The sequence below is a fragment of the Pituophis catenifer genome, unplaced genomic scaffold (assembly GCF_029215685.1).
Source record: "Pituophis catenifer annectens isolate HBS135680 unplaced genomic scaffold, rPitCat1.0.hap2 SCAF_1, whole genome shotgun sequence".
Lineage (NCBI taxonomy): Eukaryota > Metazoa > Chordata > Lepidosauria > Squamata > Colubridae > Pituophis > Pituophis catenifer.
The window spans coordinates 196806982-196827010 of NW_027256881.1; the positions used below are offsets into that span (position 1 = coordinate 196806982).

The 20029-nt window shown below is 37.6% G+C and overlaps 1 protein-coding gene across 1 annotated transcript in view; it reads right to left on the minus strand.

Moving 5' to 3' along the window:
• Positions 1-20029, minus strand: part of METAP1D (methionyl aminopeptidase type 1D, mitochondrial) — a 92001-nt gene that overhangs the window by 32612 nt on the left and 39360 nt on the right. Inside the window, exons 2-3 of the mRNA XM_070956905.1 lie at positions 11423-11586; positions 9512-9661 (exon numbers count right to left, since the gene is read on the minus strand). Coding sequence (XP_070813006.1) covers positions 9512-9661; positions 11423-11586 — 314 coding nt within the window. The remainder of the gene's footprint in view (positions 1-9511; positions 9662-11422; positions 11587-20029) is intronic.

A 20029-nucleotide genomic window follows, 5' to 3' on the forward strand; every position in this document is an offset into this window, starting at 1 on the left:
TGTTGACTGGCGGCCCCCAGGGGGAGAGCATTCTCTGTCAGAACGCCGACCCTCTGGAATGATTTGCCCACCAAGCTCAGGATAGCCCCGGACCTCCTCTCCTTTCGCCACGAACTGAAGACGTGGCTCTTCCATCAAATAACCTGATCTGCTAGGGGTTGCGCAAACTGTAATAATTTTAAATATGGTTTTTAAGGGGTTTTTAACTTATTTTGTTATTTTGTGATTTGTATTATTGATTGTTGTTGTAAGCCACCCTGAGTCCTTCGGGAGAATGGCGGCATATAAATCGCATAAATAATAAATAAATATCGCCACCAAAAGTTTGAATAAAACTAGGAACTAAGTTTTTGAGTAAACTTAGCAATCATACAATAAAAGGATCTGCCCTTTTATGGACTGCCAATTGGCTAAAAGCGGAAAACAAAAAAATTGTAGTAGATGGCCAATTTTCTCACAGAAAGAAATAAAAAGAAGAAGTAACTGTATTGGGAGGTGTGCTTCTTAATTTGTTCATAAATGATTTTGACTGGGGAGGAAGTCATGAGGAAGACCAGTTTGCAAATTATAACAAACTATTCAGGGTGGTAAAAAACAAAAGCAACCACAAAGAGCTCTCTTCAAATTGGTGAATCGACATTGAGGTAAACGTGGTTCAGTTTAAATATGTATATAAAATAATACATGCAGGGGCAAGCCGTCCTAACTTTATATATAAACTGATGGTGGTCTGAGTTGCATATAACTAATCAAAAACAAAATATTAGGGTTGTAGTGGACAGGGTAATGAAAATGTGAAAGCAGCAGTTATGAAAAAAAGGTAGATTCCACACTAGAGAACATTAGGAAAAGGACTGGAAATAACATTAGCAATATTGTAATGACCTTGCACAATTAAATAACAGTTTAGTCAGTGGTGGGATTCAGCCGGTTCGCATCAGTTCCAGCGAACCGGTTATTAATTACCCACCCCTGCTATCAAAATGGCTAGTGGGCGCTGCACTTTGCTGCAATAGAGAAATGGGCAATGGAGCGGCCGGCACGAGAGAAGGAGAAGACCACTTTCTCTCTTTCTTCTCCCTGCTCCTCCTCCTTCCCTTGTGCAGGCGGCTCTGTTGCCCGTTTCTCCACTGCAGAGCAGCACAGTGTCCGGGATCCACTTTGATAGCGGGGGTGGTGGTAATTTAACCACCAGTTTGCCCAGGGTTAGGTTGGCAGCCACGGGAGGCTCGTCTCACATGTGCGACGGAGCTGGAGGACCGCGATGGGCCATGCCTCCCATCCCAACCATCCTGATCCTGGGCGAACAGGTTGTTAAATTATTTGAATCCCACCACTGAGTGATAAATATGATAAACATATTTATCATCCAGGTCTATCAAAAAGATTTAGTAAGAAAAGCCATGGGGTTTTCCAGCACAGATGATCTGCATAATTAAAAGAAATTCTAAAAGTTGGACTATTCTGAAAAATCCAGTGATAGGTGCAAACTGGCAAAGTAGATATAAAATGGTATTACTCTCTTCTTGGAGGAGATCTCTTTTTCCACTTGCTTCTCACTGTGAGGAATGGGATGGAAAAGTATAGATCAAACTGAAAATTCCTTTAAATATCCCTACTCTCCTAAATATCCCCAGCAGGGATATTTTATTGTAGGTGGGATACTTTAGGAATCTTTCGGATTGAAGTTCCTGTTGCCAACTCAACCCTGTTTCAGGGTTTCAGGATAATCAGAGATTATCTGATTTTGGCAGAACCCAGTTGTAGAAGCATATCCAAGGCCTGATTTTTTCGTTTGAGTTTGAAGACTTGTCTCCAACCATGGAATGGGAAATATAAGGAATCCTTTGGTGCCATTTTTTAAAGGAAAGAACTGATACATAATAGTAATAGCATTTAGACTTATATACCACTTCATAGTGCTTTACAGCCCTCTGTAGGTGGTTTACAGAGTCAGCATATTGCCCCCAACAATCTGGGTCCTCATTTTACCGACCTCGGAAGGAGGGAAAGCTGAGTCAACTTTAAAGCCATTCAGAATCGAACTCCTGGAGTGAGCAGTGAGTTAGCCTGCAATATTACATTTTAATCACTGTGCCACCACGGTTTTAATTGATATTGTTTCTTTTAGTCAAAAGAAATGACAATATATATATATACACCCAGGATTGCATGTTGATCAACTTATATGATATCACATGTTGATAAAAAAAATCTCTCAATATTTAACTTTTTGTATGCAGGCTGAATCGTGGATTTTGAGTCACGAAATTAAGGAGGTGTAGTATGATAATACATGAGTTTTTTTCCAACTTTCCTAATGCTAGAATAAATCTCATATATTGTCATAAAATCATTTTAGACTGTAGGAGCTACCAGAAGCAAATATATTCTGTGTAAGTATGATGTACAATCTGAGAGAAATAGAAACATAGTAATTCAATGAAGTGGAACTTTTCCAAACATTTTTTTTAAAAAAATTGGGAAATATATTTACTGTCTTTAGCAGCATAACATATTCAGTTAAAAGTCACTTACCATCATGATTTCTCTTTTATTAGATTCAACAATTACATTAAATTATTTGGGTTTCTTGATAGATAAATACATATCAAAGAAATCATCCTATCTTCTAAAATACCGTTGATCAACATATATCTTCCATTAACATGCTCCTTAACATTCAGGATTTAGAATGGAATCCAATGGCATACTTGTTCACTGTGGAAACTGTTTTTGCAGATGAAATAGGAGGGATGCGATCCCTTCTTTTAAGTTATAGTCCAGGTACCTTTAAAATTATGATTCATATTTTTCAGTCTGCCATTATTATTTTTCCTCCATTTTAACCCATGGTCATGGTCAAATTCTGTATCCCACCTTTTCCTTTCTTTCTTTCCTTTGTCTTATACATTTTCCCCTTTCTCTTGGTCTACGTAGGAAACAAACACGTACACACAAACTCACTTTCTGTTATAAACAAAGATACAGTGATGAAATCTAAAATTTGTTATTACCGGTTCTGTGGGCGTGGCTTAGTGGGGGGGTAATGTGACTGGGTGGGCATGGCCAATTTTTTTTAACTTTTAAAACCATTTTTTACATGTAAAACCATGTAAAAAATGCTTTCAAAAGGCTATGACGATCCCAGCTGAGTTGACTGATCGTCAGAGGGTTTTTAAAAAACCCTCTGCCGATCAGGCAACTCAGCTGGGATCGTTAGAGCTTGGATCGTCAGAGCCATTTAAAAGAAAAAAAGGTTTTTTCTTTTAAATGGCTCTGATGATCCAAGCTGAGTTGCCTGATCGGCAAGCAACTCAGCTGGGATCGTCAGAGCTGGGATCGTCAGAGCTTGGATCGTCAGAGCCATTTAAAAGGAAAAAAGTTTTTTTCTTTTAAATGGCTCTGATGATCCAAGCTGAGTTGCCTGATCAGCAAGCAACTCAGCTGGGATCGTCAGAGCTGGGATCGTCACAGCCATTTAAAAGAAAAAACTTTTTTTCTTTTAAATGGCTCTGACAATCCAAGCTGAGCTGCCTGCTCGAAAGGCAACTCATCTGGGATCGTCAGAGCTTGGATCGTCAGAGGCATTTAAAAGAAAAAAAGCCTCTGATGATCGCCCAGCTCAGCTGGGCATAGGGGGCGGGGGCAGGGATTTTTGCTACCGGTTCTCCGAACTGCCCGCCGCCATCGCTACCTACTTGCCCGAGCCGGTCCGAGCCGGGAGCATTTCACCCCTGCAAAGATACCTTTTGCATATTTTACAAAGAAAAATTACATTCAGTTTTAAATAAGTTCAAGTTTAAATAATCAAAGTGATTTTTTTTTAAACAGCTAAGGCAGTAGAATGAAATACTTCTCAATGGATTTTGTATGGAAATTGCAACAGCAAAACAAAAGGAAAGTATTCATTTACTACCTTTGATGATAAGATATGTACAGTATAGATTAAATCTTTGGACCTTAGCAGTTCTGTTGCAAATTGAATTCTTTGTTTTATTAAAAGCAGACTATTTCAGAATCAAAGATTTATGAACAGAAATATTAAACATTCTCCTAAATCTTTCATATTAAATATATTTACTCTGGAACCAGTGTAATATATGGAATCCTAAATTCAGTTTAATATTGCATTATTTGTTCAATGCAATATTAGCAAATGTGTATATTTCATTTTAAAGAAGCTAAAGTAACATTAGTTGACTTTCACCGACTGCTTTTGTTGTGATTTTTTTTCATACAGAATCCTCTGGCTTTTGCATCAAAACTTTGGCTGCACTAGATTAACATATTAAATAATATTTGATTCAACAGCAGTTTGACATAGAAAACTCAGCAAGATGTAATATGAATATTTCAGGTTTGGATTCTGAAGAAGAGAGGTCAGTTCCAGTGTCTAGTAGTGACTCAAAAATGATCTTAAAAGGAATGAGTTTTCAATTCTCAATGTACAGTATCCTGTATTTTAAAAATCAGTGAGCCCTACACAAACTTTGAAGAAACTGCTTACCGTATTTTTCGGAGTATAAGACGCACCAGAGTATAAGACGCAGCTTAGTTTTTGGGGAGGAAAATAGGGTGGAAAAATCTATCTACCAGATATTCATCTGGCTAGCGTCCTTATTCTGGTCAGCTTCAGCACATTATTTGCTGTTTTTTATCCCCTGCTTGGGGATAAAAAACAGCTTCTAAAACACAACTGATCTTTGGAGAGAGAAGCAATGAGAAAAGCAAGCAAACCACGGAGATCGCTTCACTCGCTAGTGCCTCGTTAGGGCTGAAAAAAATCTTCACAGCTGAGAGTTGGAGGGAGCAGGCAAAGCATAGATTGCTTCACTCACTAGCGCCTTGTTAGATCTGAAAAAAAGCTTTGAAAAAGCTACATTCAGAGTATAAGACGCACCCAAATTTTCAGCCTCTTTTAGGAGGGAAAAGAGTGTGTCTTATACTCTGAAAAATACGGTAGGTTATAAATTTATCAGTTGGTTTTAAAGCCATCATTAAAAAAAAGTTCTTCCTAACTAGCAGAATCCTTGTACTGATAGGTCAAGTAACAGTTCAACTGGAGCAGCTTTTTAGAGAAAATGAAGTATGGGGAAAGGGTTAAATTGTTCTCTTTTTAGTGTTCCTTTTTTCCCTCTTTATCCCGTTTCGTATTATTTCATGCAGTTCTTGCTGGATACCATTCTCTCTAATACAAAACTTACTGCCAAGAAAAATGGAGGCAAAATTAGTTTGCAGAGAAACCAGAGGGGGATCTCGGCATGCTTGAGGAAACCCTGAAGTCTGCAGAAGTACAGAGCATATTTTTCAAGAACCATCAAAGTCTCCTCTTCAGTATACAACCTTACCAAGAAGTGGAGGTATGAAATGATGGAAAAGAAAAGTGAGAAACAAGGGATACAAATCAGTCTGTTTGAATACCTGACCGCTTATTCATTATCTTTTAAAAAAGCATGAAGGGTGAAATGTAATATTGAACAGGAATCAGCAGAATGAAACATCCATTATTATTTTATTGTTGTTCCCATTCCTCATTCCTATTTCAAGTACCTTTTCATCTGTTCTTTATTCTATCGTATTATATAAACACACACCTCCTTTCTCTTCTTTGGGTTGTCTGAACTGTCATTTAACAAAGCCTTTCCTTTCCACAGTCTTCTAAGTTGACCTTATGTTAATACTCTACTCATTCAAAATTGTTTATCCCTTCTGTAATAAGGTCCTACTTTTTAGCTGTTCTTCTTTCCACTTCTTAAATGTTTTTAACATCATGTGGGCTGTTCTTTGATTTCATACCATTTAAATAAAAAATAAAGACATCACTGAGTCAAGCTCTATGTCTGGCTACCAATGGATTTATATATATATAAGGGGGCTTGTCCTTGCCTTCTTCTGAGATATTCTTTTTTAAAAATTTCTCTTCTAGATTAGTCTAGAATTCCCTGATGGTCTTCCAACCAAGCACTTAACCTTGTGTAGTTTCCAAGGGCAGGCAAAATTGAAAAGGTGTAGGATTGTGTCTATGGCACACATCTGCTGATGGAATGACATCCGCCACATCAATGTTTCTATGCAAAGCTTTCTATGTCTTGTGGCTGCAATTTTTCTCTTTCTTTTTTATTCCTCTTGTTTGAATTCTTTGATTTTTATCTATGTTTGTTGGTTTTAAAATACACATTTTAAAATATCAGTTTATAATTGTCCATTACCCACTTCATATATTTCTTTCCCTTAGTTGAACTCAGATTCTTGACTCTTCTTACTTTTCTATATTGCTTCCATTTTTCCTTCCTCTTTTGATTTTAACAATCTTTTAATTTCCTTTGTAAGTTTGGCCTTGTTTTTTGTTTTTTTCTGAAGATGTTTATCACAGTATCTGAACATCACTGATTTTATTTTTATTTTTTATGTTTATTTTTTTTGCTTTTTCCATCTAACTTTACCATTCTTTCATTCTTAAAATGATTAATTCTTCGCCTATTCAAGTCAATAATCTCTATGTAACATTCAATTCTCATCTTAATTTTTCTATCCAGCCAGTCTCTCATTCAAACTTTTTGTTTTCATCTTTGGAACATTGGAAAAATTGGTCCTTACCTTGAGACATTGCTAAAACCTTATGAAGCCTCACCTTCATTACTGCAGTATTCTTCTAGGGCTTCATTATTCATATCTTGTACCTTTTGTTTTGGTCCTTAATCCAGCTGCTTGACATATTCAAGTGCTTGTGATTTCAGCCATCTGATTCTTTTTTTGTTCTCTATTCTAGCTCTTATTTTCCTTTCATCTTCACTAGAAACTTCTTTAGGTTACATTTACATCTTGACAGGCTCATGCGGCTCATTCTAATTTATCTTCTTTCTACACTGCACTCCATTTCTGTTTTCCATCTCTGCCCCCTTCTCTGGCTAGATGGTCTCAGTTAATTTGTTGATAATACTTTATGCCTAAAGGATAGGTCAGCAAAGAATAGAATAGAATAGAATAGAATAGAATAGAATAGAATAGAATAGAATAGAATAGAATAGAATAGAATAGAATAGAATAGAATAGAATAACTTTGAATGTGCACTAATCAACATACATCAAAAGCAAATTTTGTTGCATACAGTTCTGAAAGGATCTCCACCTCTAATATACACTACATAACCATGATAGAATAAATAAATACAAAATTATGCATATACCCACATATATTATATGACACAGTAACAAGAAACAACACAGTCTAGTTCGGATGTATACATGTACATGGCAAGAAAAACGAATCTTGTGAATTTACCAGATGGATGGTATAGGAAACAAAGCTGTTACAGAAGTCCTGCTAGAAATACTTCAAAACCTCCTCTCCAGAGGGGAGCAACAGAAACAGACCGTGAAGTGGGTGTGTGGGATCTCTAACAATGCTTTGAGCTCTAAACACATAGCGCTTATAAGCAGTATCCTGAATGACACAAAGCGAGCTTCCTATAATCTTCTCTGCTGTCCTTACCACTCTCTGTATGGGCTTTCTATCTTAGGTACTGGAGCCATCAAACCAAACAGTGATGCAGTTTGTTAAAATGTTCTCAGCTGTGCCTCTGTAACTGTGCAGGGACAGAAGGAGAAAGATGTGCTCTCCTCATCCGATGCAGGAAATGCAGACGCTGAGGAGAGCACAGCTCAAATACAATCATGTTTGCCACTTGGACTGTATGAATGGAACTTTGCAGATTTTTGATTAAGACAGGCAGAACCTCTTCCCACTACAGAAGTTCTTTTTTCTGTCCATTTTTTGTCCATTTCATGCAAAGCTGAGCTGCAAAATTTGGGGGTTAGGTGGCCTTTTGGGCCCTGAGTATATATATTTATATACCCTGTTGTGCATTCGTCAGTTTATAATTTTGAAAGAGTGTCCTTAATTTAGGCATAATGAGATATTAATCTGGCCAGTAGTGCTGAAGGAAGCATGTAGGCTTTCTTTCTCTGCCCCCCAATCTTCTTTAAAAGAGCTAAAATACATGATTTTAAATTATTGCCACAATATTACCATCAACATATGTGGAAAAGTAGTTAAGCATTGGACAGGTTCAGCTCTTCACTAGGGGCTCATTGGATGAATTTGAGTTAGTTCCTCCCTTTCAGTCAAACCTACCACACAGGATTGTTGTGTAGGTAAAATGAGAGAAGACCTCCTGGGAATCTGAGAAAAATGTGGAATGTAAATGCACTAAGTAACCATACTTTTTAAAAATGTGTGTTGTTTTAAAATGTGATTTTTTTCCTCCCACCGGGATTGCATTTTTAATAGATTTAATGTAATAAACAGTACAGACATTGTGTCATGGTATGCTTTTACAAACAAGTTACAAATCCAGAATTAGTCTAGAGGAAGAGGAAGACAGAAAAATATCTACCAAAACAGTCTAGGTAATTCTCAACTTACAATTTGTATAGTGGCCATTCAAAGTTACAGTGACTTATGACCATTTTTCAAACTTATGACCATTGCAGCATTGCATTCCCCATGGTCACATGATTAAAATTTGACTGCTTGGCAGCTGATATGTATTTTTGAAGGTTTCAGTGTCCTGGGCGCATGTGATCCCCTTTTGTGACCTTCTAACAAGCAAAGTCAATGGGGAAGCCAGATTCATTTAACAACCGTGTTACTGACTTCATAACTGCAGTGATTCACTTAATAACTTTAGCAAGAAAGGTCATAAATGGAGCAAAACTCACTTAACAATTGTCTTGCTTAGCAATAGGAAATTTAGGCTCAGTTGTGGTCGTGCATAGAGGACTATTTGTACTGTACAAATCAAACAATGTAATACCTATACAGATGAAAATCAGCAAGTTTGAACCAAGAATCTGCCTGTGACTAAACAATGGAAATGCTCATCTGCCTTCACACAGAGATAAGTAACACAAATTGCTGATACATTTATTCAAAAGAATGGGATACCAAACCCTGACTATTAAACCACAAGGATTTTAGAAAGCTTCGGATACACAATAAACTCTACTCAGCTTTGAGTAGAGCAAATCCAGAGTTTAATAATGTGCTTTTAATTGTTCAGTTTATAAAGACAAGCTCTTACTTTCCTTTTTTCCTATAGTCAAGGCGGCAGAATTTCTGTATTTCTCACAGGCACAAATCGTTGTCTTCTTCTGGCCTTCCACAGTGTGAAGGACAGAAATTTAAAAATTCCAAACATACAAGCCAAATAAAGCAAATACTCAAAAAAAGAAACTGCTTAATTTTCAGGGCATCTATTGGGATTAGATTTTGATTGTTTGGTATGGATATAGACCGGGGAGGGCGGGGGAGGAGGGGAGATGGATCAAGGAAGGCAACTTATGAATAATTAAGCTGGTTTGCTGAATATGTGAAAAGTAGGAATTCTATTGTGATCAGTCTGCAGAGCTTATGATGTACAATAAATAACTATGAAATGTATATATGTAAAAGGAAATGTTATGAAATTTCAAAAAGCAAAGCCAGGAGCTGCCAAGCTTGCGTTACCTTTACACTCCTCACAGCCAGACGCAGGACATGACGGGCCAGCTGACAAGACTGACGAAGCCGTTGAATCTGATCTTCATTCTTAAGGTCTATTTCATCTCCCATGTCAGGCAGAGCGCCTGTCGTCACATAGTCTGGCTGCTTTATATGCTTGGAAATCAAGGAACAAAAATGAAGATCGGAACATGGAGCATGACAATGGGATCATTTTCTCAGATAGAGCCCTCCCAACCCTCAACCCTTGTCTGAGTGACCTTCCTAAGCCATCAGGGCAAACCCTGAAGCCTGCCCCAGTATCTGTCTCACTGCCCTTTTGAACTTCACAGTGTTTGTCACTTGCAGAGCCTCTTAGCCCTACAGCACTGAAATTCTAGGTATCACAGCAGCTTTTCGCTCAGACCAAAGGTTCCTAATGGCACTCTCACTTCTAGTTTGCCTTAAAAAAAAAAAAAGAAAAGAAAAATTCACGTTTTCAAAACAAGCCAGGTAACTTCGCAGAGTTCTGAACTGATATATGAATGAAAAGGGGAAAGCCTGAATCCTGAATCCCATAAAAGTGAATATGAACTCGGACTCTGTTGAAAAGAATTACCAATGTAGCAGTTACTCAAAATTTTTCTATACTCTTGCACATGTATAACATAAAGTGTGTGTATAGGTATGTGTCTTCATGTCTCTCTCTCTCTCTGTGTATGTGTGTGTGTATGCGCTCCGCCTGATCTGTTAGGTTTCTTAAATGAAAAATATTAGACTGGCCCGTATTTTATTCATTTATTTGTGAGTTAGATTTCTATCCTTCCTTTTCCTCAGGAGATTAAGATAGTGAACAATGCCCCAAACCATTAGGAACTTCTGTGGCTGGCTGAGTGGATCATCTCTACCCTATCTAACCTAGACTAGGTGTAATACCCGTACCACAATGGCACCATAGCATTCAGTGCTTAGGCAGGCAGGAGACTTTTCTTCACCCTTCTAGTTCAGCAGTAACAGAATCCTCTGAGAGGCAAGTCATTCCCAATCTCACAACTCCCCCAAAGCTGAAAAAAAATCCAACATCCCAGGCTTTAGACTAGCCCCACAGATTGTTCAAATAAATGAAAAGATGACAGTGACAGATCACTTTCATCAGCTTACTGCAAAGAAAACAATAAGAACCTATCCATGTTGCCTTCAGGAATCCAATTCCACCCAAAGAAGTTTACAACAAGATACCCGCACAAATACACACAAGAATATTTCCAATATTTTGAAAGTAATAGTTTACAAATCACAAAGTAATTTCAATGATAAAAGCCATCACATTTCAAAAATTGTTAATGAACATGAAACAAAAACAGCAGCATTTTCTAAGAATCTGTCTGAATCAAGAATTAAACAATGAAATATATCAGTTTTTTGAAACATACTATGCGGCCTTTGCTCCTCTATCTTCCTGCATGTTATAAGCAGTATAATAATAGTTTGTTAAGATATGTATCATGAAAACTGAACAACTTTTTGATAGGAACATTATTAGCTGGCAGCATGCTACTCAATAAATCTTACGATGGAGAGAACTGTTTTTGGATTTCCTCATTTTAAAATGGATATAAAAAGAATTGGTGATGTATGGCCAATTCCCATTTACATGGTTTATAACCAATTTCATCATTTTTTTAAAACAAGAGGCTAACCAAGAGATTGGGACGTAGCAGCAGCAGGAGTATCAAATTGAAACAGGCTGAGAAATTGGCTGAATGCTCTCTTTACTATAGCATTACTTTGTGCACCAAAGTTCTGGTATCAAATCCCAGCCCTGATAACAAAATCATGATTCAAATTGCTACTTCTTGGGATATACTTGATTATTCATCTAATAAATCTCTATATTGGCTACTGAAAGAAGCAACAGAACAACAGAAATGATAGTACCTTAGGAACTGGATGAGGAGGAGAAACATCAGCGGGCCAAACTACCTTATAAGCATTTTTCTGTCTGTGGCAAAAAAGATATCTTCTTTGATGAATGCTTGACTGGTATAAGTAGATATGATTAACTGATGAGTAGAAAATACGCTGACAGTCAGTCACATGGCCTGCGGACAAATATATATGGTACAGTATCTGCATCAATGAATAAATTACCATTTATTACCATGTAATCATATTAATGACAACATTAATACTTTTTAAAAGAAAGTTTGGCTTTGTTTTACCCTTGCAACTATACCATATGCACAATCAGAGAAGATGGTCACTCAATATGACATTGATGCAACATGAGATCTAGTGTGGCTCAAAACAAGACTACCTTTTATTTTTAATCAATTAACATGTCCAATAGAGGATTGTGGCTTATCATCAGCCACATTATATTAAATTCCAGTGAAAACCTGGGAGGAACTAAGATACATCACATTCTTCTAATCTACAACCAGCAGGCTTAAGGAAACTAGTTATTTAGTGTATTATAAAAGGAGAGAAAATACTGTCTAATATCACAGGCCATCTATTGTGAGCATAAGCATCTCTCATTCTCTAAGGGGAAAACTCCCCAATTATGCAATGTTGGCTGAGCAAATGCTAAGCAAGGTCGGATTTGGTTAGCATTTAGATGGGAGATCACCAGAAAATTTCAGGATTGAGAAGCTCAAAAATTATACTTGGAGAAACTCTATGAAGAAAGCATGAGCCAAGCTTAATTTAAAGGAGACTCTTAATGGCACCTATTCTCCCTCTTTTCTTCTTTCTTTCTTTCTTTTTTTCTTTCTTCATTCATTCCTTCTTTTTCTTCTTTCTTTCTTTCTCTCTCTCTCTCTCTCTCTCTCTCTCTCTCTCTCTCTTCTTTCTTTTCTCCAGGCCAAAGCAAATATATTAGATTTTTCCCATGCCAATGATAAAAAAGGTTTCATCTAAATTTTACCCTACAGTAAAAAGATAGAACATTCTGAATGTTTTTTTTTTTTTGGTAATTACTAGTTCTACTTCATTTAGCCATCATTTCCAAAATGCCTGCACAGCATGCATATGCACACAGTATAATATTACAGAAAAGAACATCAATAATAAGTTAGATTTCACAACAAACACATAAAATTCTACTGGGGCGATGACACATCTTTAGCAGGAAGATAAAGGAGCAAAGGGGGCTGCAACAAAATAGAGTGAGGCTGCTTTGTGCAAGCCAAAGACATCTCTGAATCTAACCTTCTTTGCTATTATGAAGATGTTAGAAATTGTACAATATTGTAAAGAAAAAAGTGAAGAGGGGAGTCCAAAAGGATAGCATATTAGTTATATAATATAGTTATATAATATAGTTATATAATATATATATATATATATATATATATATATATATATATATATATATATATATATATATATATATATATATATATATATAATATAATATAGCATATTAGTTCCAAAAGGAACTAATACTGGTGTACTTGTTACGATAATGAGCAGCAGGAACAAGCAGCCCAAAATATTTTACTGTCTGAAGAATTACGCTTTAGTCACGGAAATGTATCAAGTTTTTTGTTCTGAAGATCTAACCGCTGTTCTATGTTGAAGATAAAAATACTTTTTTATGCCTGAGTCAGCACTGATAAGTAGTCCCTCCAGTTTCCTTGGCAAGATTTCAGATTTGGTTTGCTCTTGCCTGCTTCCTAAGGCTGAGAGAGTGACTGTCCCATGGTCACCCAGCTGACTTCATGCCTCAGGCAGGACTGGAACTCAGTCCCTCAGTGTCTAGCTTGGTGCATTAACCATTATACCAAACTGGGTCTAAAAATTACAAACACTATATAATGATAGTATCAAAGGCAGCTATCACTACCTCCTCTGTCTAACTAAAAGGTGAGCTATGCTAAGCAAATTAATCAGTCTGAATATGCCAGAAGAAACACATAGATTACTTGGCAAAATAATTTGATTATTTTGGCAAGATAAGCTAATTAATCAGTAAGCCAAATAATTACCACGATTTAAAACTGTGAATTATCTTCAGTCCATTTATTCAGGAAGAAATCTCACTGAATTCAAATTTGAACCAGATTACTGGATATTTGAGGATTACAATTTGCAGAATCAGCATAAAATAAGATGTTTTTTAAAAAAATGATTTGCAGGATTTCCATCCTGAATTGGAGGATTTCATCAAGGTAGAAAAATTGATTAAAGAACAATATAAAAGCCATGATTTGCCATGTCACTATATCCAGGCTAAATTCTACAACAGGGAACCCCAACCTTTTTTGAGCAAGCAAATTATAGGCATACGCACATGTTATAGGTACACTGAGCAAAGAGCTACCATTTGGTGTGATTAAATACAAATACAAATGCCTATTCATTTATGAAAGGCAAAAAAAAAAGGCACCTTTCTGCCCATCCTGTCTATCATCTCAGTTTATTTCCTTTTCTTCTGGGCAGATGGGCATAATTCCAAAGAAAGCAGTGGTGGTAGCCCCATATTGTTTTAGTTTCGAAGACTGCCTTAGAGCTAGATACAGGGGCACAGAAACATTCTTAGACATAAGGATTATCCTCACGGTTGGAGCTTGATTTCAAAACATGGAGGATTTTTATTTTATTTTTCTAATTAAAGTAATAAAAATAGCCCCAAATGAAATCAGGTGGGGCATGGCACCTGGCAGGCAAGAAGGGAAGTTTCTGGGATACATCAACTCCACAATTTCCATTTTGAACATCCAGTGTTGTGTTATCTGCATCTTCTTGTCCAATGCAGTGATTTCCTTAAAATGTTTCAAAATATATTTTAGAATGTTGAGGGAAAAAAAACATGGGTTTCTTTGCAGATAGTAGTTTTTCAATCCTACTAATTTCTCTCCTTTGTAGCTATAGAGACATTTTCACTTTACATTTATAAAATATTTGGCTTCCTTTATGCTCCCTCCTCCTCCTAGTATTCCACAGAACGCATGAAATACAGAATACATGAAATATACCCATTTATTGTAATTAGAGCAGTGGGACACTCCTTTCAGGAGCCCAAAAAATACTGAACAAAAGGCCAGGCTGAATAGCAGCTGCCATTTTAAGACTTTCTGCAGGATTCATAATGTTCTTTCTAGGCAAGTAAATGAAAATGGCTTAGATTTGTATAGCGCCTCAAGGGATGACCAAGGATCAACATATTACAGGCAACTTTCTTTTCTCCATTATTCCATAGGCCTAGTACATGGACTAATGGGATAGAAAATGGATTGTGAGGAGTTTAAACCCAAATCTTTCAAGCAAGATGGAAATATTAAGGAACATTCTCTGGTAACAAGGAAAAGAGGTTTCCTCTTGGTTTCTATGAGTCAGTAGACCATTCCTAAGTTTGTAAAAATATAAATGACAAATGTGAAAGATACCTGAACAGATTCATGAAAATGTACATCTTGAATATTTCAGAGTGCCAACTGAATATATGCAATCTCTCCTTGGTAGATAGGCAACATGACGGTTCAGCAGTTAAAATGCTGGGCTTGTCAGCTGGAAAGCCAACAGCCCGGGTTCGAGACCTGAGTGTCATGCAGCAGGGTGAGCGCCTGTCTTCACCTAGCTTCTGCTCAACTAGCAGTTCAAAAGCATGCAAATGCAAGTAGATAAATAGGTACCACTTTCGTGGAGAGGAAACAGGGCTCCGCAACATCATGCTGGCCACGTGATCGCGAAAATATCTTTGGGTAGTGCTGGCTCATGGCTTCAAAATGGAGATGAATACCTTCCCCTATAGTTGGCAATGACTAGCAGAGTAAAATCTGCAGAGACTCATTTCCTCCTTGGTAGATAACTCTGCAGCTGTGGAAGTGACATATTAGCTCAAACAATATGAATGACAATACTGATAAGCAGAGTAGCACAAATGGCATTTTCTCCCACTGATCTCATGGATCAATAGTGTGACAGGGATGGAAAGTACAATGGTCTCCTGAACCCAGTATGCTCCTTTCAATGGACAAAATGGCAGAAGCATTGGAAAAAGAGGAAGATTGAAACTTAGCATCCCTTAGTTGTTCTTCCTCCTTCATTTTAGAGATGATGGAGAGGTTTTAGATGTTTTCTAATCATTTCTTTGTACAGACTTTGTGTATTCTTCTCCCAACTAGGAAATAAAATCTCTTGTCCTGAGCAAAACCCCCCCACTCAGACTATTAGGTGGCCAGACTCACATTAAAGATGCATTCTTTGATCACTGCACCATGCAGCAGGAACCACAATTTTGGTGGCAAACAACACATTTTTTTCTAAACAGCAATCAACTAACAAAGCAAATTAAATACTGAAGAAGGCAATGGCAACCCAATTGCCATTGGCAACCTACTATTGCACAAAATATGATTTGGACATATCTATGTAATAATGAAGACCCAGGCTTGATTCAAGAAAACTTGAAGCTTTTTAATTACCTACCGCAGCCTAAAAAAAATACATTTTTATTATTTTTATAATAGTGTGCTTTTTCCGTTCTCTTGCAAACTTCACCTATTTCTTGCTTGACTTTTTTCAAAGTGCACACTACCTCATGTAACATAATGCCATAAAGTAATCCCTATTCTTCTCCTTTATCTTCCTTTATAAAGTGGCCTTTTGATCGCAATCCTTTTAACATCCCAAATTCTAACCTGTAAATAAGGGATATCTTTAACTTTCTTCCTCAACGGATTTTTCTGTGATACAATACTACTAATTCTCCAGTTCTCCTAGACCAGCGATGGCGAACCTTTTGGACTCAAGTGTCAAAAATTTGGAAAATGCCTAACTTGATTCTTTTGGCATGTGACACATATACACACTCCACTGAAAGAGAAACTATTTTTTTCTCTGACATGTCTAGGCCTCCCCTGAACAGTGACACCTAGGCCTGAGGTAGAGACCTGGGCCTTGACTTCAGCTACAGAACCCTGCTGCCATTCAAAATGGTTGCAGCACATCATTCCCCAAGGTGCATGAGCCCTGGAGAATGACACAACTGCCCTCACAGCCCAGCTGTCTTTTATTGCCAGGTACCTGAGGTCTACCCAAGGCTGCTCCAGGTCACACAAGCCCTTTGTTCTTGAATGGCTTTGGAGAATGCTCTTCCACAGCCTCTGCAGCCTCCGAAAACTATGTGAAAGCACACCCCATTCTCATGTGATTTTTGGAAGCCGCACAACCGCATGGCACTTCTGGAGGCTCCAGAAGCCATGTGAGAGCACATCTCTTTCTCACATGGCTTTCTGAAAATTGCAGAAGAATGGGCGTGCTTTAGAGAATTATTATTGGTGAGTGTTTGTGGATACTGGCATGGTCACCTCAAACATTGGGTGTTTGCCTGTCAGAGGTTCACCATCACTGTCCTATATTCTCAATCAGCACAGCCAAAATATGTGAGGGAATAACAGGGCTGGAAGGAACCTTGGAGGTCTTCTACTCCAATCCCCTGCTCAAGGAGAACCTAGACAGAATAACAGAATAACAGAGTTTGAAGGGACATTGTAGGCAGGGGTGAAATGCTCCCGTTTCAGACCGGATCGCCCAATCCGGTAGCAATGGCCGCGGGTGGTTCGGAGAACCAGTAGCAAAAATTCCTGCGCCCCCCCCCACCATGCCCAGCTGAGCCGCATGATCATCAAAGGCTTTTTTTTTTTTACTTTTAAAAGCATTTTTTCTACAACCTCTTCCGATGAAAAAATGCTGTTAAAAGTAAAAAAAAAAGCCTCTGATGATCGCGCAGCTCAGCTGGGATCATCAGAGGCTTTTCAAAGCATTTTTTTCTGCAACCTCTTGGCCGAAGAGGTGGTAAAAAAAATACTTTGAAAAGTCTCTGACGATCCCAGCTGAGTTCCCTGATGGCAGACAGACATTTTTTAAAAAGCGTCTCTGACAATCCCAGCTGAGTTCCTGATCTGCAGAGAGGCTTTTCAAAGCATTAGAAAAAATGCTTTGAAAAGTTAAAAAAAAAAAAAAGAGTTGACCACGCCCACCCAGTCACATTACCCCCCACCAAGCCACCCCCACAGAACCCATAGTAACAAATTTTACATTTCACCCCTGCTTGTAGGTCATCTAGTCCAACCCCCCGCCCAAGCAGGTGACCCTACACCATTTCTGACAGATGGCCGTCCAGTCTCTTCTTGAAAGCCTCCAGTTGCCTCCACAACTTCTGAAGGCAAGCTGTTCCATTTGTTGATTGTTCTCACTGTCAGAAAATTTCTCCTTATTTCTAGGTTGAATTTCTCCTTGATCAGTTTCCATCCATTATTCCTTGTCTGGCCTTCAGGTGCTTTGAAAAATAGGTTGATTTGATTCAGCTTCTCTTTTCTGTACATTTATCAGGTCCTATTGGCTTACATGCTCCAGAAGTAAAAATTCAATCCTTGCAAAAACTCATGTCAAAATACATTACTAGGCTATCTCCCATATGGGTTACTGAAGCCAGCTCTAACATGCTTTCATGCCTCTTCTAAAGCCATGAGTTGCTGTTACAACTACATCCCTCTCTTCCCTCCTGTGTTACAATTACATTCATCCTCAGGTTCATAACATTAAAATAAAACTACTGTAAACTAATACCAGTTATATAAAAAAATAAAAATTAAATCAATATCAATTAAATAGTGCATATACATTCTATATAGTAAAAAAATTCATTATCTGATCATTTTGCATACTTTATTCTGCTAATTATAAGTAGGGTTAAGCTATGCCTCTAACCAACCCCCCCCCCAAAAAAGTTAAATCTTGTTTACATTCTCTCATCTAGCATCTAAGAATTTATTAGGCATCTTTCACATGGTTAAGATTTATTCTTCTTTCTTTCTCTCTCTCTCTTCTTATTGAACATCAATACACTCTGGATACTGAAAGCTCTATTCATTACTAAACTGTTCACTGGCACACTGGCACATTCTCAGAACAGAGCAATAAACACAGTTATGCTTTCCAATCCCTGTTTATAACCTTCACCATTTCTACATATTTATATACAGGTTCTACTGGTTTCAGGAGATCAATACCAAAGTATTGATCAGGGGACAAATTGGAAAAGTGGTGAGTTACTATGAATTTCTTGGAACAGAGATAACCCAGATTCTCTTAGTAGTCAGGTTCTCCTGCTCCAGGAGATCAATATTGCTCAGGATTTTTGAACGACATTTCACCCTGCATCTCAGCAAAGTTTCTTCAGTTACAATGATTATGCTGACAAAAATGCATTAGCAACATAAAAGCAACTGCTATTGCAAATTGAGTCAACTATATTCCTTGGCTATCATCAGAACATACCACAAAAACTAATTATTCACAGCACCTGCTAAATATTTTGGAGATCCATATGAAGAGCTGTAGTTACTCAATACACCAACATGAAATAAATTATATAAAAGTTAAATAAGGTCCACCGAACCAAGGATCCAATACTATATGAACAATAAAGCCCATGAACATAATGGCACACTTTCTATGAAAATATGCATGAAATTGTGCTGTAAATCATGCTAAATTAATCCACTGATCACCAGAATGCATTTCTGAGTTTCCTTATCTAAAAAGTAAGTTTCTGTCAAAATACCCTTTTTGACTGGATAGAAACTTAAGGAAGGACGGGGGTGGGGGTGGTGTAAACCAGCATGCTTTGAATTCAGTGATATGCGGCTCCAAGAGACATCACTATTCAGAATTGCCCCCATTAAGGGTTTAAATTCTTCATCAGACATAGACCTATATAGCCTAACTTGCTATAAAGATAAGTATGACAGAACAAAGTTTATAATTTTATTTCTCAAGGAGCCTGGATAGCTCAACAGACTAAAAGCCTGTTATTAACATTCAGCTGTCTGCAATTATTGCATGTTCGAATCTCTCCAGGCTCAAGGTTGACTCAGCCTTCCATCCTTTCTAAGGTAGGTAAATTGAGGACCCAGTTGTGGGGGCAATAAGCTGACTTTGTATAAAATATACAAAAGTATGAAGGCTATTGCTTAACGCACTGTAAGCCGCCCTGAGTCTCCGGAGAAGGGCGGCATATAAATCTAATTTAAAAAAAAAAAAAAAGCTAAGATGATTCCTTATTAAGGATAGAAAACCTGCAACTTTCCAGATATTTAACTCCAAAGTCTACAATCTCCAGCATTCGCCAACTTTTTAGGGGGCATTTAAACACTTGGCACTACTAACAATTATCTATCATGGACTGGGAAACATACAACTAATAAAAATTGTTGGGAGAGTTGTCCTATTCTCTCTGCAAGCGAATAGATAGATTCTTCCTCTGGGAGATCTTAAAACAGCCGAGTCTTATGGAGCCAGCGTACTGCATGGAATGTTATGGGACAGCACTGAAGAAAAAAAAATGCCTATTATTTGTAACTCTCTTAGAGAATACCAACTCCTTCCCTATCAATTTTGTTACCACAAAAAATTTTAACGAGAGGACCAAGAGTGGAAAAGTAGGACAATCTTTTGGTGACAAGAAAAGGAAAACACACAAAAAGTAATGCAGTGTGCAATCTGGGCCATGTGGAAAGCTGATGACGTTTTGCA